Consider the following 17,614-nt stretch of genomic DNA (forward strand, 5'->3'; position numbering starts at 1 on the left):
GAGCATATATTCAAATAGTGGAATTTAAGGAGAGCAGATGTTCCAAACCCTGGTAAGAAGGTCATGGATGTTTTCAAACCTTTTGTGCCAGATATTTTGTTTCAGTATAGGAGGGAGAATCACAGGTTCCCGTTAAAATTCTGAGAGATACTGGGGGGCTGCTCAGTCATTGTTGTTGGAAAGTATTTTAACTCTGGATCAAAGGACTGACATAGGAGAGACAACTTTGATTAAAGGAGTTGGAGATGAGGTAGAGTCAATATCTCTTCACAACATAGTGCTAAATTCAGAATTAGTTAAAGGATCTGTTGTAGTAGAAGTAATTTCAAAGTTACCCATGCAGGGTGTCTCGTTTTTATTAGACAATAGTTTTGAAGTAGTTTTGAAAGAGCAGGGTAATTGTGAGAGTAAGGATTTCTCTTTACCAAAGAAAGAGTTAATTTGTTGACTTGAGGGACAAAGCAGTAACTGAACAGGAGATTAAAGAAATGGCTTGTGGATATTACTTGAAGGATGAATTGTTGATGAGAAAATGGAGAACTCTTGATATTTCTGCTAATGAAGAGTGGGGTGGGGGGGCACGGGGGAGGGGTGATTCATCAGGTGGTTGATCCGAGAAATTATCAGAATTCAATTTTAAATCTAGCCCAGAGTACATCTTTGGGTGGTCATCTTGGTGTAAATAAAACCATGAATAAGATTTTGAGACAATTTTTCTGGCCAGGTTTGCGTAAGGATGTTGTAAATTGGTGCCAGACATGTCATTTTTATCAGGTTGTGGAGAAACCTAACCAGGGTCCTCAAGTAGCTCCATTGCAACCTATTCCTGTGGTTGGGGAAACTTTCACTAGGGTTATTGTGGATTGTGTAGGTCCCCTGCCGAAAACTAAGTCTGGGAATCAGTACTTATTAACAATTTTGTGTACAGCATCAAGATTTCCAAAGGCTATACCATTTAGAGATAGTAAAGCCAAAATGTGGTAAAGGCTCTGGAAAGATTTTTCACAGTTTTTGGACTACCTAAAGAGATCCAGAGTGATCAAGGATCTAACTTTATGTTTGGGTTGTTTCAGCAGTTGATTTATGAGTTGGGAATAAACAGATCACTTCATCTGGGTACCATCCTGAAACTCGCGGAGCTTTGGAAAGATTTCATTCTATTCTTAAAAATATGATGAGGATTTATTGTCTGGAGGTTGGAAAAGATTGGGATGAAGTTATTCCTTTATTGTTATTTGCAGCAAGGGAGGATGTGCAGGATTCATTAGGTTTCAGCCCTTTTGAAATTGTGTTTGGACATCAGGTTTGAGGACCTTTAATGTTGATAAAAGAACAGTGGGTTAATGAGGATGAGCAGTTGGATTTGCTGGATTATGTTTCTAAATTTAAAGATAGGTTACAAAAAGTGTGGACTTTGGCTCAAGAGAATTTAGAAATGGTTCAGGGTAAAATGAAGCATTTATTTGACAGGAAAGCTCAAGTGAGGAATTTTAAGACAGGAAGTAAAGTTTTGATTTTGTTTCCATCACATGACTATCCTTTGAGAGCTAGATTTTCTGGTCCATACACAGTTAAATCAAAATTGAATGATGTTAACTATGTTGTTAACACTCCAGATCGAAGGAATAAAACTCAGGTTTGTCACATAAATATGTTGAAACCTTATTATGAGGATAAGGGTAGTGGAGAACAATCTGTATCAGAGGTGTTAGCTGTTGTCAGGGAAGTTATAGATCATAAGATTATGGAAACAGAATCTTGTGAGGGTAACCCTAAAGAAACCATGGTTCCTGTGTGACTGTCTAACTTAGCAATTTTGGAAAATTTGGAGGAAAAGTTAGACCATCTTGAGTCACAAGAGCAGATGCAGTTGAAGGAATTAATTTTGAAGTATACATATTTGTTCCCTGATGTTCCAAAAAGGATATCAGTGATTTACCATGATGTAGATGTGGGAGAAGCAAATCCCATAAAACAACACCCATATTGAATAAACATTCAGAAGAGTTAAATCATGGATCAGGAGGTGGAATATATGTTGATAAATGATATTATTAGACCTTCAAACTGAGATTGGGGTTCTCCTTGTATTCTGGTACCGAAACCAGATGGAACTGTTAGGTTCTGTACAGATTACAGGAAAGTTAATTCAGTAACTAAAACAGATGCTTATCCTATTCTGAGAATAGATGACTGTATTGATAAAATTTGGAAAGATAAATTTCTTATTAAGTTGGATTTGTTGAAGGGTTACTGGTGTGTGCCTTTAACTGAGAGAGGAAAGAATATTTTGGCTTTTGTAACTCTATCCGGTTTATATGAGTATAATGTGTTACCTTTTGGCATGAAAAATACCCCTGCAACATTCCAAAGGATGATTAATTCGGTAATCCAAGGGTTAACGCATATAGATGATTGGTCACTAAAAGTTACACATGGGAAGAACATCTAAGGGAATTGGACAAATTGCAAGATTATCTAAAGCAAACTTAACTGTTAATTTAGCAAAAACTCAATTTGAAAATGCCACTGTAATATACTTGGGTCATGGCAAAGTTGCACCTATTTAAGCTAAGGTGAATGCAATTTCTGAGTTTCCTATTCCAAATGACAAGAAAGCAGAGAGAAGGTTCTTAGGAATGGCAGGATATTATAGGAAATTTTGCAGAAATTTTGCTGAGGTATCTCTTCCTTTAACCAATCTTTTGAAGAAAGGGTAGAAATTTGTGTGGACTAAAGTTTGTCATACAGCTTTAGAAAATTTAATGGAGATGCTATGTCATTGCCCTGTGTTAAAATCTCCTGATTTTGACAAACTATTTTCTTTAGCGGAGCATGTCTGTGAGGGAGCAGCAGGTGCAGTTTTATTGCAAAAACATAAAGAAATTGACCATCCAGTTGCCTTCTTTTCAAAAAAAATTCAATGTTCATCAAAGGAACTGTTCCACTATTGAAAAAGAACTGCTGTCTATCATATTTGCACTGCGGAATTCTGATACCTCTCAAGAACCAACTGTAATATTTACTGACCACAATCCTCTGGTGTTTTTGAATAAAATGAAGAATAAAAACAGAAGATTGTTAAACTAGAGTTTAATATTATAATATAATCTGCAAATTAATCATATCAGAGGTACAAATAATATGATAGCAGATTGTTTGTGAAGATGTTAAAATTAATCGTGTATAGAAATATTCTCAACATTGGTTTACTTTATTACGACATGTTATATATTGTGTTTTGTTAGCGATTTTAAAGACAGTTAAGGTATAACTGAATTTTAACTCAAGAGTTAAATTCTTTTAAAGGGCGAAGATGTGACAGAGTATATAGATGTTTTTGGGAGATAAATTGGAAAAGGTTTGTTAGAGTAGGCCACATACAAACACTTTAAAATAGATCTTATTTGAAATACTGGAGCTCTGCCCCTGCTAGACATATCAGCTACACAGCTTTTCCAAGAGCTGTGAAAAATGCTCAAGAGACTTCACTATTGGATTGTTGTGTACCAAAGGCAACTATGAAAGAGCATGCTGGAGCCGATGCTGTCTGGAAGAGAGCTTGCTGTTGTAAGGTCATGTGGTTTTGCAAACAGAGAGAGTCAAACAGGCTTTCTCTCTGAGAGAGAGAGACACACACACACACACACACACACACACACACACACACACACACACACACACACACAGTGTCACAGCCAGCAGAAGTAGCTGGGACTAGTACAGGACAAGCTGAAAAGCCCATTTGGAAGATGGCCTGGTCAAAGCCCTTGTTTTTCATGCAGTCTAATGTTTCACTTGCAATATGTGAAACAAAAAGGAACTCTGTGGGGACCTGAAAGAAAGAGGTTATCATCTGGAGAACCCTGAAGGGGCAAGTTTCGTCAGCAGGACACTGGCGTGACTGATGAAAATACATCAGTTGTGGAGGTCCTGGAACAACAAATCTCTCTGAAAACCATCAAGACCCTTCTTGAGCAGTAACCATTTACCTTTCATGCAAAAAAGCCCGGTGAACTTTATAAATGTTAAATTCTGTGCACAGTATAAGAATTGCCTGGAACCAGTGAACTTGGAGGAATGAGAAGTGAGATTGGACTGTGAAACAAATAATTTTTCTGAACTTATACACACACACATGTGCTTAGAATTAGAAGGGAGTTAAGTTAGGTTAAGTAAGTTAGTGATGTTAAAGCTTGATTCTATTTTCCTATTTAAAGATAAATAAAAGCAACTCTTGTTTAAGTACCCATTTGTCTTGGTGAATATCTATTGCTGCTGGGTTTTGTGGTCCTCTGGGCTCATAACAGTACTGCATATAAATGTGTGTGTCATCTCTATGTATGTTTTTACACTGAGGATGAAGAATGCTGTTTTGTCCAGTTGTACCTATACAATTGGATAATTATAATAAACTTGAACTATTAGTTTCAAAATTCTTTGGGGTGTAAAACCCAAAATCAGAATTTGTTGTCATGAACATGTCACAAAATTCCTCATCTATTTATTTGAAGTACTTCAGACATACTTCATGGTGAATTAACTGCTTGCGGGTGTGTATGGACCTCAGAATCCCAGCTTTAAGCAATATCCTTTGAACTTTACCAAACAATTACTCATCATTGCTCTCTTCTTTAGTCGACTTATTGACATGAATGGAGACCTAGGTTCCAGTTTCAAATGAAAGAAAGAATCACTGTGGCGCCCCTTTAATAAGACTCCTCTGGAGTCCACGTTGGGCAGCATGAGTCAGCTGGACTAAACCATATGAGATAGGCTTGATTGACACCTGGGACCATGCTGTCACAAAGTGATAATGTGATGCATTATAACAAAAGTTATAATTTGCTTACAAATCGGTCTATCCTACAGAGATATGCAAATTTAGTTTTTGGATGCGCAGGGAAGCCTCACAAGATTGCAAGCCAGATGAACTGGCTTCAGATCAGAACGTCCTCTTATCTTAGTCTTGTTCCACGAGGGGCAACGTTTTCCACTCAGTGGACAGTATGTCTCTGGAATGAGCGGCCAGAGGAAGCTTTAGAAGCAGGTACGATTGTGAAGTTCAAAACACTTTTGGACAGAGTTACAGATAGGAAAAGTTTCAATGGATCTGGACCAAACGCTGTTTAAAAGGACTGTTGGCATTTGGAGCCAAAGGTTTTGTTCTGCACTGAATGCCTCTCTCTGATGATATCCAGATAAAGGAGATTGGATTGAGCTGAACATAGTACATCGATATCTTCAGGACAGTACGAGAATGGGATGCAACAGCACCCTGGTTAGTTTACAAATTAGAGGTCCTGAGGCCTGGATTAACATTAGAGAATATGGGTTTGGGTGACGCAGTACGCAGTGCTGCTACTTCCAGTGATTGGGTTTGACCTTGCCCTTGGGCACCACCCAAACAGAATTTGCACATTCTCCCAGTGGCTGTATCGGTTTTCCCAGATGCTCTATTCCTTTCACATCTGAGTCCCATGGGTTGGTCGGTTCACTGGATAACGTTTATTACTTGGACTTGGTGAGTGATTGAGAATCAGGTCAATTTAATGGGCATGATACAGAATAGGAAAATATGTAAAAGGAAAGGCATTGCTATGAAAGGCAGCATTGGTTTGATGGGTTTAATATCATTAGTCCACCACTTTGGTGGCATGGTTAGCACAGTGGTTAATGCAACACTGCTGCAGTGCCAGCGACTGGGGTTCAAATCTGGCCCTATCTGTCAGGATTTGGCACCTTCTCCCCATGTCTGCGTGGGTTTCCTCCAGGCACATCTGTTTCCTCTCACCATTCAAAACGTACTGGAGTTGTAGGTTATTCGGGTATAATGGGGCGGCCACGGGCTTGTGGGAATTATGGGCCTGTTACCGTGCTGTATGCCTAAATGTTATTTAAAATTTAATAGTCATCTGGTGGATTTAAATTCAAGCTATAAAAATAAATTCTAAATTTAAAAATCCATCAGAAATGTTGTACACATAATCACAAAAATTTTAAAACTACAGTAAAACCCCTGGTATCTGAGAATTAAAGCAACTGGAAGCTTCAAGCAATCGGCAAATAAATTGACAAAAATAAATAGGTAAAAAATATATGTTTAAAATTGGCATGCCTCGCCGTTAGTTTGCCAATCCACACAACATGCAATCTCAAGCAACAGGAAAATTCACGTATCCAGCATCTAATGGCCTGAATACTCATGAGATTGTTTGATCTCAGAAGCTAAGCAGGCTCAAGCCTGGTCAGTACTTGGAGGGGAGACCGCCTGGGAACACCAGGTGCTGTAGGTTTCTGTGAGGGGCGCTGGACAAAGTGGCGACTCTGTCTACATTACGGAAGAAAAAAAGTTAAAGGATTTCATGTACGTTACCTTCTTAATGTAGTATTACATGACAATAATGGACCCATCAACCAGGGTTTTACTGTGCTCAGGAAATCTCCCAACAGTTCCCAGACTGGTCTAACTGCAATAGCTACATCTGTCTTGCAACAAACACAACACAAAACAAATAGATAGAGAAGGGAACAGAGGAAGATCAAAGAGCAGGAACTGATCTTACTTTGATGGTCCTGTCTCCAGAAGCAGACACGATGTACTTATCATCAAAATCAACCACATTAACAGCTGCCCTGTGGCCAACCAGGACACGGCGCAGGGTGATGTCTGTGGATGTGCTCATGTCCCACACAGCTATCGAGCGGTCCTTGGAGCACGTGACCATCATTCCGTTCGTGAAGCGGAGGTGCAGCACAGCCTCACAATGATGGATCAAAGTATTCAACATTTCCCCAGTGTTCACTTCCCAAACCCTGCAAAGGTCAAACAAGGCCCAACTTTATTGATTATCACTGAGCAGAATGAGAAAGAGCAACAAGATTGTGATAGTAAGAGAAGGAAAAAGAGAGAAGAGGAAAAGAGTGAAAAGATGGGATAGTCATTAATTTCAAGGCCCCTAATGTCAGAGCTCTGCTAGGTTAAATACTTGGACTTTCAACTCTTGGAGATGAGATTGATCTCCTCACGCCATTTCCTGGCTGTACTCCCTCTGACCCATAAGGGAGGGGAACAGTTCACAATCCTTACACAGCCCAGGGTGAGATATATCAGGAGATGATTGTGGACTTCAGGAGAACCAGGAATGAGCACCCTCCACTACACATCGGTTGTGGAGAGAGTAGAGACCACCAAGTTCCTTGGAATCCACTTAACTAGTGACCAATCATGGACACACAACATCTCTTCACCTATCAGGAAAGCGTAACAGTGACTGCACTTCCTGAGGAGACTGAAGCGGGCAAGGCTACTGGCCACCATTGTGACGACCTTCTACAGGAGCTTTATTGAGATCATCCTGGCCGGCTGCATCACAGTGCGGTATGGTTGCTGTAGAGCACTAGGTTAGAGGTCAATTCACAGGACCATGAGAGTGACTGAAAGGATCACTGGGGTCTCTCTCCTCGCCATCGACATGATCTAACAGGATCTGCGAGGGCATTGAGGACCCCTACCACATTGCACACAGCATCTTTCAACCACTGCCATCGGGAAAGATACGGGAGTATCAGAGCCAGCACCAGGTTGAGAAACAGCTTTTTCTCATTGTCAGTGAGAATGCTGAATGAGCAAACGAACTATTCACACTAACCATCCGAGATTCTCATATTTACAAAAAATGTATTTATTTTTATATATGTATATTTGTCCTCTGAACATATTCTTTGACTGTATGCGTGTAATGTCTAGTTTGAGTCTGTGTGTTTTGCACCGAGGACCGGAGAATGCTATTTCATCAGGTTGTACTTGTCCAATCAGATAATAAACTTGAACTCGAGGTATCGGTTCCATATTGCACAACCCAACAAGCAGCCACACATACCGTACTGTGGAGTCAGACGATCCAGTAATGATGACTTTGTCATCGTACTGTAGACAGAGCACAGAGCCAGTGTGTCCTGTCAGAATGTTCTTACATTCCAACGTGTTCTTGTCCCATATCTGAGGAGAGTGAAATAAAATAAAGCATTGGATATTTTAATGCAACTGAGCATTGTCGTTTCTTATCTTTCCACCCTCATTCTAAAAATAATTCCCCTTGTGTCAATCCCAGGCACCCTGACTACCAATATCAGGCTCAGCGCTTTTACCCAGTTACTAATCCCACAATCTTGACTTTCCACAGTAACCAAAGGCCCCATTGCCTCTCCCTCAGCCAAGGACTCTCTATCCTTGTAGGTCACAATTGGAGCCAATCTTTCACTGTCGCCAGAGCATATACAGGTTAATTAGCTTCCTTTAACTGAAAGGTCTCCTTCTGAAACTGAAACTGATTTTGTTCATAAAGGCAATCCTGAAAATTGGCAAACTCAGTATAGACCATGCATTGGTCGCTGGGAGTCAGCCAACTCACTGCAAACTGTGCATGTCCAGCATTAGTACAAAACAAATCACACCAACCATCTATCAGTGTATAACATCAGTTTTCCTGATTCCTTCCACCTACCTTGATGGTGTTGTCACGCAGCCCACTGATGATTTTCTGGTCATCATACTGTAAACAATAGACTCCTTTGCTAGTTTCACTGTGGCAGTGAATCCGCTGTAAACCGTGATGTCCACACCTCCAGTTAGATTCAATAGTCTGGAAAAACAAACAGTGCTTTTGTATTTCTTAACATACTATAACCATTCACTTTGTGTCCGCATTGATTTCGACCAAATTTCCACTCTAAGGTTTTCATTAATCTTACCCCATCCCCAAAATTGTGAAAACCTGTTACACCTCAAATTTTTCAGTTTCAATGAGATGCCAATGACCTGAAATGTCTTTCCACTGACACTGACCTGCTTTACCTATGTGCAATTCAGATTTTCGGCATCTGCAGCTCTTCGATCACCCACATTGCTCTTTCCTCAGGAGAGATTATACAGTTGAGAAGAATTTGCTGATTCATTGAAAGAAAGCAACATATTTAACAAAGGAATTCTTTCTCTTTAACTTTCAGCTATCTGTCTGCCAACTTCTTGTGAAGAGAGAACAAAGGATGCACTGGTACACGAGAGGCAAGTTACTGTAAAGTAATATTCTACAAATTGAATGACTCCAGAGTTGTCACACCCTAGAACCATGCATCACCTAGAGGGCGGTTCAGTTAGCACAACACTGTGACAGGGCCAGCAACAGGGACCAGGGTAGGAATCCTGCACTGTTTGTAATGAGTTTGTACATTCTTCCCATGCCTGTGTGGGTTTCTGCCAGGTGATGTGGTTTCCTCCTTCCATTCAAAAAATGTACCAGGGTTGTAGGTAAATTGGGTCTAATTGGGGCGGCAAGGGCTCCTGGGCTGAAAGGGCCTGTTTCCGTGCTGGATGTCTAAACATAAAAAAATTCTAACCCAAGCTCATGTCCAACTGTGTGTCGTAGTGCTGGAAGGGTCACATTTCAGACAAGATGTTAAATGAAGCCCTTGGTCAGGTGGATGTGACCATCCTGAGAAACCATTTCAGTCGGCAGTTTTCTGGACAACATTCATCACAGCTATTGTCTGGATTGTATCTTGGTGACGTTTGTGCTTGCAGTGAGCAATCTGGGTGCGTTTTTCTTGAGATGTATTTAATTAGCAATGTTTCCTGCAATAATGTTTACCCTAAGCAATCAGTGTGCCTGCCGAAGAAATTACATCCCTTACCTCTATATCTTGTATGATCTGGGGGTATAGAGATCTGTAGAAGGAATCTGGAGGCAAAATACCATCGGAGGGTTTGTTTTTGAACAGATACTGGATCCTGTAGATAAAAAAAGTTCTTTAGCGTCAGTGGAATTGTACATAAATTTTAGCATCACCACTCAGAACCCAATGGCAGGGAGGGTAATCACATTGGGAACATTTTAGGTAAAAGTAAAGGTTCCATTGTTGTCACGTAATACAACATTTAGAATGTAACATACATGAAATTCTTTAACTTTTGTCTACCGTAAGAGTCACAACTTTGTACAGCACCCCTCACAGCAACCGACAGCACCTGGTGTCCCGAGGTGGTCTCCCCCCCAGTTACTGACCAGGCCTGTGCTTATTTAGCTTCCGAGATCTGACAATCAGTATTGTCAATAACCTGCAGTATTTGAGACCTTTAAACTGAGTCTAGAGTTGGCACCAAAAGGCAGACATACTTCAGCTAAACCCCAGGATTCTGCACATTATTTGGTGCTCCGGAACTTGCTGCAAATTCTCACATCATTTATGTACAACCATGTTCAAATTCATGCAAACATTTGATGCCATGGGTTAAACTGCCACATGCAGAAGTGGGACCAGGAAACAAATTTCCAACAAGCAAGAGGCTTTCAGCTGAGGTTTATTGTCACAAAGCTAACAAGAACAACAGATAAAACAAAGAACAGTTAGAGAGAGATCAGTTAGAATAGAGGAAGGGCAACATTATTTTACTAGTGTGAGGCACATTCAACAATCTGAGAGTAGCAGGAAAATTTGAACTTAGTGGAGGTAAACAAGAAGCCTGCAGATTCTAGGGTGTATGGGTGCACACAAAGTTCTGGAGGAACTCAGCAGCGTGCTATCAATCATGGAAAACAATAGGCTGTCGACATTTTGGGCCTGATCCCTTACTTCATACCTGATGAAGCACTCAGTCAGTTGAACCTGGTGGTGTGTGATCTCGGTCATGAATCTTCTTCCCATTGAGGAGGGTGAAGGGAGTATGGCTGGGGTGGGATGTGTCCTTTCCAGGCTGCTTTTCAGAGGCAGTGGGAAGTATGGATGGAAATGATGGAGAGGGAAGGTGTGTTTATGTAATGATCTGAGCTGTGTTCAGAGCTCTCTGCAGTTCTTGTTGTCTTTGGCAGATTTCCTGTATCATGTATTGATGCATCCTGACAGGTTGTGGGTGAACCAGGTCAGGTTGTTGGAATATTTATGCAAGGACTAAAAGCTAGACATTATCATCACCTCAGAATCATTGATATGGTCTGATCAGTGAGCTCCACTTCTCTTCCATAAGTCAGTGACCAACTCCTTGGTTTTGCAGACACAGAGGGAGAAGTTATTGACTTGTACGAAGTCACTAGTCCCTCTGCCTCCCTATTATGTTCCATTGTGTCATTGTTCAAGCTCCGGCCAACAATGGTGGTATCACCCACACATTTGTATCTGAAGTTGGAATGGTATTTGGCTACAAAGTAATGCATGTACAGTGAGTATAGTGGGAGTATAATGATTTTCTTTTGTCACTTTAAGCAGATAATTAAAATTGCATTGAGAATACTGTATGTTTCATGCAATAAACCTTTCCTTGGTGGTGTTAGGCTTCAAGTTATTGGAGCTGCCCTCTCCTGGGCAAATGGAGAATTTTTCACCATGTTCTTTTGTCGTACCCTGATAATAGTGAAAAGGCACTGGAGTTTCAGAAGCTGAGGAACTTGCCCCCAGCCACTGACCTGTTCCTGTACACAAGACATAATGTACTGCATGTAATGCAGCTATCTTACAGTCCCAGTTAGCCAGATTCTGGTGTGTGGAGTTTGCTTTCTCTCCCAAATGTTTTCTTTTAATACATACTGGGTGCTCTGGTTTCCTCATTCATCCTCAAGACATGATGGTTGGTAGGTTATCCCCGAGTGTGAGTGGGTGGTAGAAGAATCAGGGATGTCAATGGGCATGCGAGAAGAATACATATTGATCAAGGCAAAGATTCCCAAATGTAAATAAATCTGCCTTTACTGTCTGACTAACCCAAACTCTGGATCACCTCCTACTGCACCAGTCCAAATAACATCTCATTTTTCTTGTACTAAAGTACCCTGTGCCAAAATCAGAATCAGAGCACCACTCCCAACATCCTGTCTTATATGTCCTCTAACAATCAATACTCACAAAAGGATAGATGAACTGGTCATTTGTCTCACTGCGGGGTCTTGCCATGTGCTGAAGAGGTGCTATCTCAACAGACAAGGTCACTCCCACAATCAGAGATTCATTTCTGTAATATTTAAATGTGGACAATGCTGCTGGTTGGATAAACAACAGTGATCAGTGTTCTCTTTCACAACTTTTAAGTCATTGAAAAGTTATCAGCACCTCTGATCTCCCAACCATGGCGAGAACTTCAAGTCATTTCAAGCCTGCACTTCATCTTTGTTCAAATGATTTAATACAGGTATCCATGTCAAAGGTGTTCAGGAAAGTTTTCTAAATCAATATATCGAGGTACCAACTAGAGAGAGTGTAATAGGAAACAAGGTAGGACAAGTGACAGAAGTATGTGTAAGGGAACACTTTGGGTTCAGTAATCATAATGCCATTAGTTTCAAGATAAATTAAGGATAGGGTATGGTCCTCAGGTTGAAATTCTAAATTGGAGAAAGGCCAATTTTGAAGAAATGATAAAGGATCTAGAAAGCATCGATTGGGAGAAGTTGTTTTCTGGCAAGGATAAGCTTGGTGGATGGAAGGCCTTTAAAGGTGAAATTTTGCGAGTGCAGAGTTTGTGAGTTTCTGAAAGAACTAAAGGCAAATTTAACAGGCATAAGGAACCTTGGTTTAAGAGGAATATTGAGGATCAGGTAAAGGCATAGAGAAGTGTACAGCTGGTATAGGCAACAAGCAAATTAAGTACTTGATGTGTACAAACTTAAGATGGAAATGAAGAAAGATAAGACACGGGGTTGCTTTGGCAGACAAAGTGAAAGAAAATTGTACGGACTTCTGCAGATAAAGAATCGCAAGGACAAAATTGGTCCTCTTGTACATTAGTGTGAACGGCTATGTACAGAGTCAGAAGAGATGGGGGAGATCTTAGCATGGGTTTCGAAGTTCAATGTTCAGATTTATTGTGAGAGCTCAAATGACATCACATACAACCCCGAGATTCTTTTCCCTGTGGAGAAGGCAGAATTACCATTTTATTGGTAGTGCAAAAAACTGTACTCAAGAAGATATGTACACATAGAAATAAATAAAGAAATGTAACCAAACTGAATGTGCAATACAGAGAGATAAAATTAACTTAGGAAACTGAGACTGAATCCAGGGAAGTGAGGCAAACAAACAGTCAGGTTAGCACAAACAACAACCTTGCATTCAGTGTCACCAAATCTAAGGAGCTGATTGTTGACTTCAGGTAGGGAAAACCAGATGTTTATGATTCAGCTGAGAAAATTTAACTCCTTGGGAGCCACCTTCTCAGAGGATCTTCTCTGGACCCAACACACAAATGGCATCTTGAAGAAAGCAGTAAAAACACAACATGCTGGAGAAGCTCAGCAGGTCAAACAGTGTCCTTTATGTAGCAAAAGCAAAGATAAATAGCCCTTCATCAAAGTATGAGAAAATGCCGGCAAGCATCTGAACAAAAGAGCGGGGGCGGGGGAAAGGGGGTATGTGTGGCAAAGGCAGGAGAAGATAGGTGGAGAAAAGAGGGAGAGGACAGCAGGAATGCAGGGGAGGAGAAATGGCTGGGCTGGATGGATGAAAGAATTGGAAAGACAGGAAAAGGGGGAGGGGAATGAAAAGGCAAGAGGTTTAATGTAAAGCATTAAAGTGAATGTTCATACCATGAGACTGGAGGGTGTCCAAATGGAAAATAAGGTGTTGTTCCTCCAATCTGTGGTTCGTCAGGGTGGGAAAGTACATAAGGCCATGGACAGACATGTGAGCGTGGGAGTGTGACCCTGACATTTAAATGGTTGGCCACTGGACACTAGCAGGATATTCCACTGTTTTGTTTCTACCTGCGATGCTTGCTGTTCTGCCTAGACTTGTAACTGGGAGAGGAAATAAATGGCGTCCAACACCATGCCCACCTCAGCTCAAAATAATAGCACCCATAACTGGAACAGTTCAAGGTACTATTTGGCAGTGGTATTGTCCACAGGGTTTATGTGAGCACACAAGTAAACCTTACCATCCCCTCCGCTCTGAAAGCCCCTTCCAGAGGGTGTCTGTGCGCACCATCCTCTCCATCAATTTCTTCCAGAGCATCCCATCGGAGATGACACGGTACCATTCTTTACACACCAGTTCCGCGGCACACAGCGATCGGGCATCCAGAAATGAGAGGATGTTCTCTGCAATGTGATCCAGACCACGGGCTAAAGAGATAAGTGAAGATAATTACAATAGAGTTGTTAATATTCAGAGTTTCAGAACTAGTATGTCCCAGAGGTGGGGAACCTGCTGCCTTCTCGGCCATCATGTGTGTTCACAATTTCCATAGTTCCAACTAAGCCACAGAAAAGGATATAAACAGTCAAACTGGGAAAGTGTTTAACAGGAGAACAGTAAATTTTGAAGGGATAAGCCAGGAACTAGCGAGAGTAAGTTGGAAACAGATGTTTAAGGGCGAAAGCGCAGAGGTAATGTGGAGGGCTTTTAGGGATCACGTGTGCAGGGTTCAAGATAGGTTTGCCCCACTGGGATAAGGAAAAGATTGTACGAAAGGGGAACCATTGCTGATGAAGCAGGTGAGGCAGTTAAGCCAAGAGGCAGAACGAAGAATACTTTAAATATAGGAAAGAGGAAACAGAAGGTGCTCATGAGAATTGTATGGTAGGCAGGAAGGAGCTTCAGAAAGGACATGAGAACTTGAAAGGGGAAAAAGAAGGCCTTGGCATGTGGAATTAAGCAGAACCCCAAGTCAGTCTATGTGTACATAAAAAACAGAAGGATTATGAGAATGAAGGTGAGGCTGATATAGGATAAGGGAGACAAGATGGGCCTGGAGTCAGTGGAGGTTCGGAGGTCCTAAACGAATACTATGTGTCAGATTCCACAAGAGAAAAGGACATTCATGACAGTGAATTTGAAATTGAACAGCCCTGCATTCTAGAGAATGCAGAGGTTAAGAAAGCAGATCTGCTGGATTTTCTTAAAAACACCAAGATTGATAGCCCCCAGGACTGGCTGATATATACCCAGGGTCAAGATAGCTGGGACAGTAGCTATGATCTTTTAATCGTATTTGGCTCTGGGAGAGGTTCCAGAGGATTTGAGAATGTCAAATGTAGTCCCCTTCCATAAAGTAATAGGGAGAATCCTGGGAATTATAGATCAGTGAATCATACGTCAATCATGAGCAAACTAATGGAGAAGATTCTTAAGGATGGGATCTTTGATCATTTGGAGAACTAGAGTCTACTCTGGGATATTCACAATGGCTTTGTAAAGGGAAGGTCATGCCTCAGAAGTCTAATTGAGATTTTTGAGGAGGTAACTTAAGAAATTGATGAGGGTAGCATGGTAGATGTGCTTACATGGACTTTAGCAAAGCATGTGGTAAATCAACCACGAGAGACTTATCCAGAAATTCACGAGCCACGGGATTAGTAGAACCGTGGCTGTGTGGACAAATAATTGACTTGTATGAAGAAAGCAGAGAATAATGATGAAAGGAAAGTATTCTGCCTGGACGATGGTAACTAGTGGAGTGCTGCAGGAATCTGTTCTGGGGCCTCTGGTACATGTGACTGTTAAAATGACCTGGATGAAGAGGCAGAACGATGTCCAGTAGGTTTGCAGTTGACATGAATGTTGGAGAAGGTGTGAATGAAGCTGAGGTTTGCCAGAGGTCACAAGAGGATATAGAAAGAAAAGTTGAAGATGGGTTTCAATCTGAGGATTTGTGAGTTGCTGCATTTTGGAAGGACTATTCAGAATACCGAGTACAGGGATAATGGTTAGTTGCTTAAGCATGTGGATGCATACCTCAAGGTCACCGTACATGTTGATAGGATATGTAAGAAGGACTATGGGATGGTGGTATTCACTAATAGGGGGATTGAATTCAGGAGTAGAGACCATTGTGTTTAATACTGGTCACCTCATTATTGGAAAGACTTGGAGGCTATGGAGAGAGTGCTGAGGAGATTTTCCAGGATGTTGCCTTGATTGGGAAACATATCCTATGAGGCAAGGTTAGCAGAGCTGGTATTTTTCACTTTGTAGCATAGAAGGATGAGAGGAGACTTGACAAAGGTCGACGAGGTAAGGTGAATGACAAGCATCAGTTTCCATGGGAAGGATCAACAAACACAAGATGACAAAAGTACAAAGTTAAGGGAGGGAAGTTTAGGGGAGACATCAGGGGTAAGATTCTATTTATACAGAGTATACCTTGTTGAGGATGGTGCTGGAGGCTGAAACATTGGGGGAATTTAAAGACTCAAAGAGACACGTGAATGAAAGGCAAAGAGAGGGCTATGAGTTGGGAAGGTTTAGCATTTCTTTTTCGAAGGAATATATGTTCGGCACAACATCGAGGGCCGAAGGGTGTGCTCTGTGCTGCATTGTTCTATGTTCTATGAAGAGGGAAATATTAGGGGTGACGCCATGGGTTGAATTTTTACAGCGACAGGTGTAGGTTCTTGGAACGCCTTGCCAACGATTATGGTTGGTGCTGTATAATGAAGGGATTTGAGGGGATTCTAGGAGCAAGGATGAAAAAAAGTAAAGGGTTACAAGGTAGTCAGGATTAAGTATTTTTTATGGTAGGTATATGTATATGCATAACATCAAGTACTGTGTTCTATGACTGAAATATCACCAGTTAAAACTGAATGGATAGATTTAGACTTCATTGGAAAGAGGTGTAAGTTATCAATGGGGCTGTGAGGCGGGTAGGCTGGCTCAGGCGAGAAACGCGAGTTGGGTCTAGTTGAGATTGAAGAGGAAGGGGAAATATAAGAAGGGGATCTCACAGGTTGTTTTTGATGTCTGGATATTACAGGGTGAAGTGATCGTGGGTCTCCAGAATGTCCTTACCACATATCCAGAATGTGGCAAGGAATGATCAAAGCATATGGAACTTTATTCCAAAAGGACAGCATTATTTTCCAGAAAAGAGAGGCTTTATTGTAATATACAGGGGATTGGTGGAGTCATGTCTGGAATAATGCGCACAATTCAATGGACACCGAAAAAACCAAATGTAGCATGGTCAGAAGCAGTCGAGATAACGTTCAGCAGACGATGTAGTGATATGATAGAGGAATTCATGCAACAGATGCGAGAAAAGTTGTGTCTGTGTTCTTTGCGATTCAGAAACATGATGTGTTTTAGCAATCAAAGGATACCCACACACACAAACTTCAGACAGATAGCACCCGAGGTCAGGATCGAACGATGATTTCCTGTGCTTGGAGGCAGCCGTTCTTGCTGCAGCTGCTCAACTGTGCAGCCCGTGGGAGAGGGGAAGCTGAGAATCGGACAGGGATATCAGTAATGAGGAACAACGAGCAATACAAGGACCGTACACAATGACCAACAGATGCCAGACCACCTGGAACAATAAACATTGGCAGAAAAACGAATGCGATTTTATGAACGTCGAAGTTCACGGTGAACTTCATTGAAAGATCTGTGGGGTGTATGAGAGGCAACACTGATTTTCAGTTAAAATAATTGAGGGCTGCGACCTGAACTCTATTTCCACTTAATTATCTGTTATCCACAATCTACACGACAACACATGCAGTTCCCTTTCCTCCACCTTATCCATGAGTTCCCTGCAACAGTAGATTCTCCTTCAGGATCGATGTCCCGCAGCACATGGACATATTCCCAATCATAATATGTATCGCTTTTCTCCAATTATGTT

The 17,614-nt window shown here is 41.3% G+C and overlaps 1 protein-coding gene across 1 annotated transcript in view; it reads right to left on the bottom strand.

Moving 5' to 3' along the window:
- The window catches only part of LOC138750904 (F-box/WD repeat-containing protein 1A-like), a 33,440-nt gene extending 17,699 nt beyond the window's left edge, over window positions 1–15,741 (bottom strand). Inside the window, exons 1-6 of the mRNA XM_069913031.1 lie at window positions 15,678–15,741; window positions 13,925–14,111; window positions 9,694–9,790; window positions 8,508–8,645; window positions 7,884–8,002; window positions 6,567–6,816 (exon numbers count right to left, since the gene is read on the bottom strand). Coding sequence (XP_069769132.1) covers window positions 6,567–6,816; window positions 7,884–8,002; window positions 8,508–8,645; window positions 9,694–9,790; window positions 13,925–14,111; window positions 15,678–15,741 — 855 coding nt within the window. The remainder of the gene's footprint in view (window positions 1–6,566; window positions 6,817–7,883; window positions 8,003–8,507; window positions 8,646–9,693; window positions 9,791–13,924; window positions 14,112–15,677) is intronic.
- Window positions 15,742–17,614: the final 1,873 nt, after the last annotated feature.

The sequence above is a fragment of the Narcine bancroftii genome, unplaced genomic scaffold (assembly GCF_036971445.1).
Source record: "Narcine bancroftii isolate sNarBan1 unplaced genomic scaffold, sNarBan1.hap1 Scaffold_301, whole genome shotgun sequence".
Classification (NCBI taxonomy): domain Eukaryota; kingdom Metazoa; phylum Chordata; class Chondrichthyes; order Torpediniformes; family Narcinidae; genus Narcine; species Narcine bancroftii.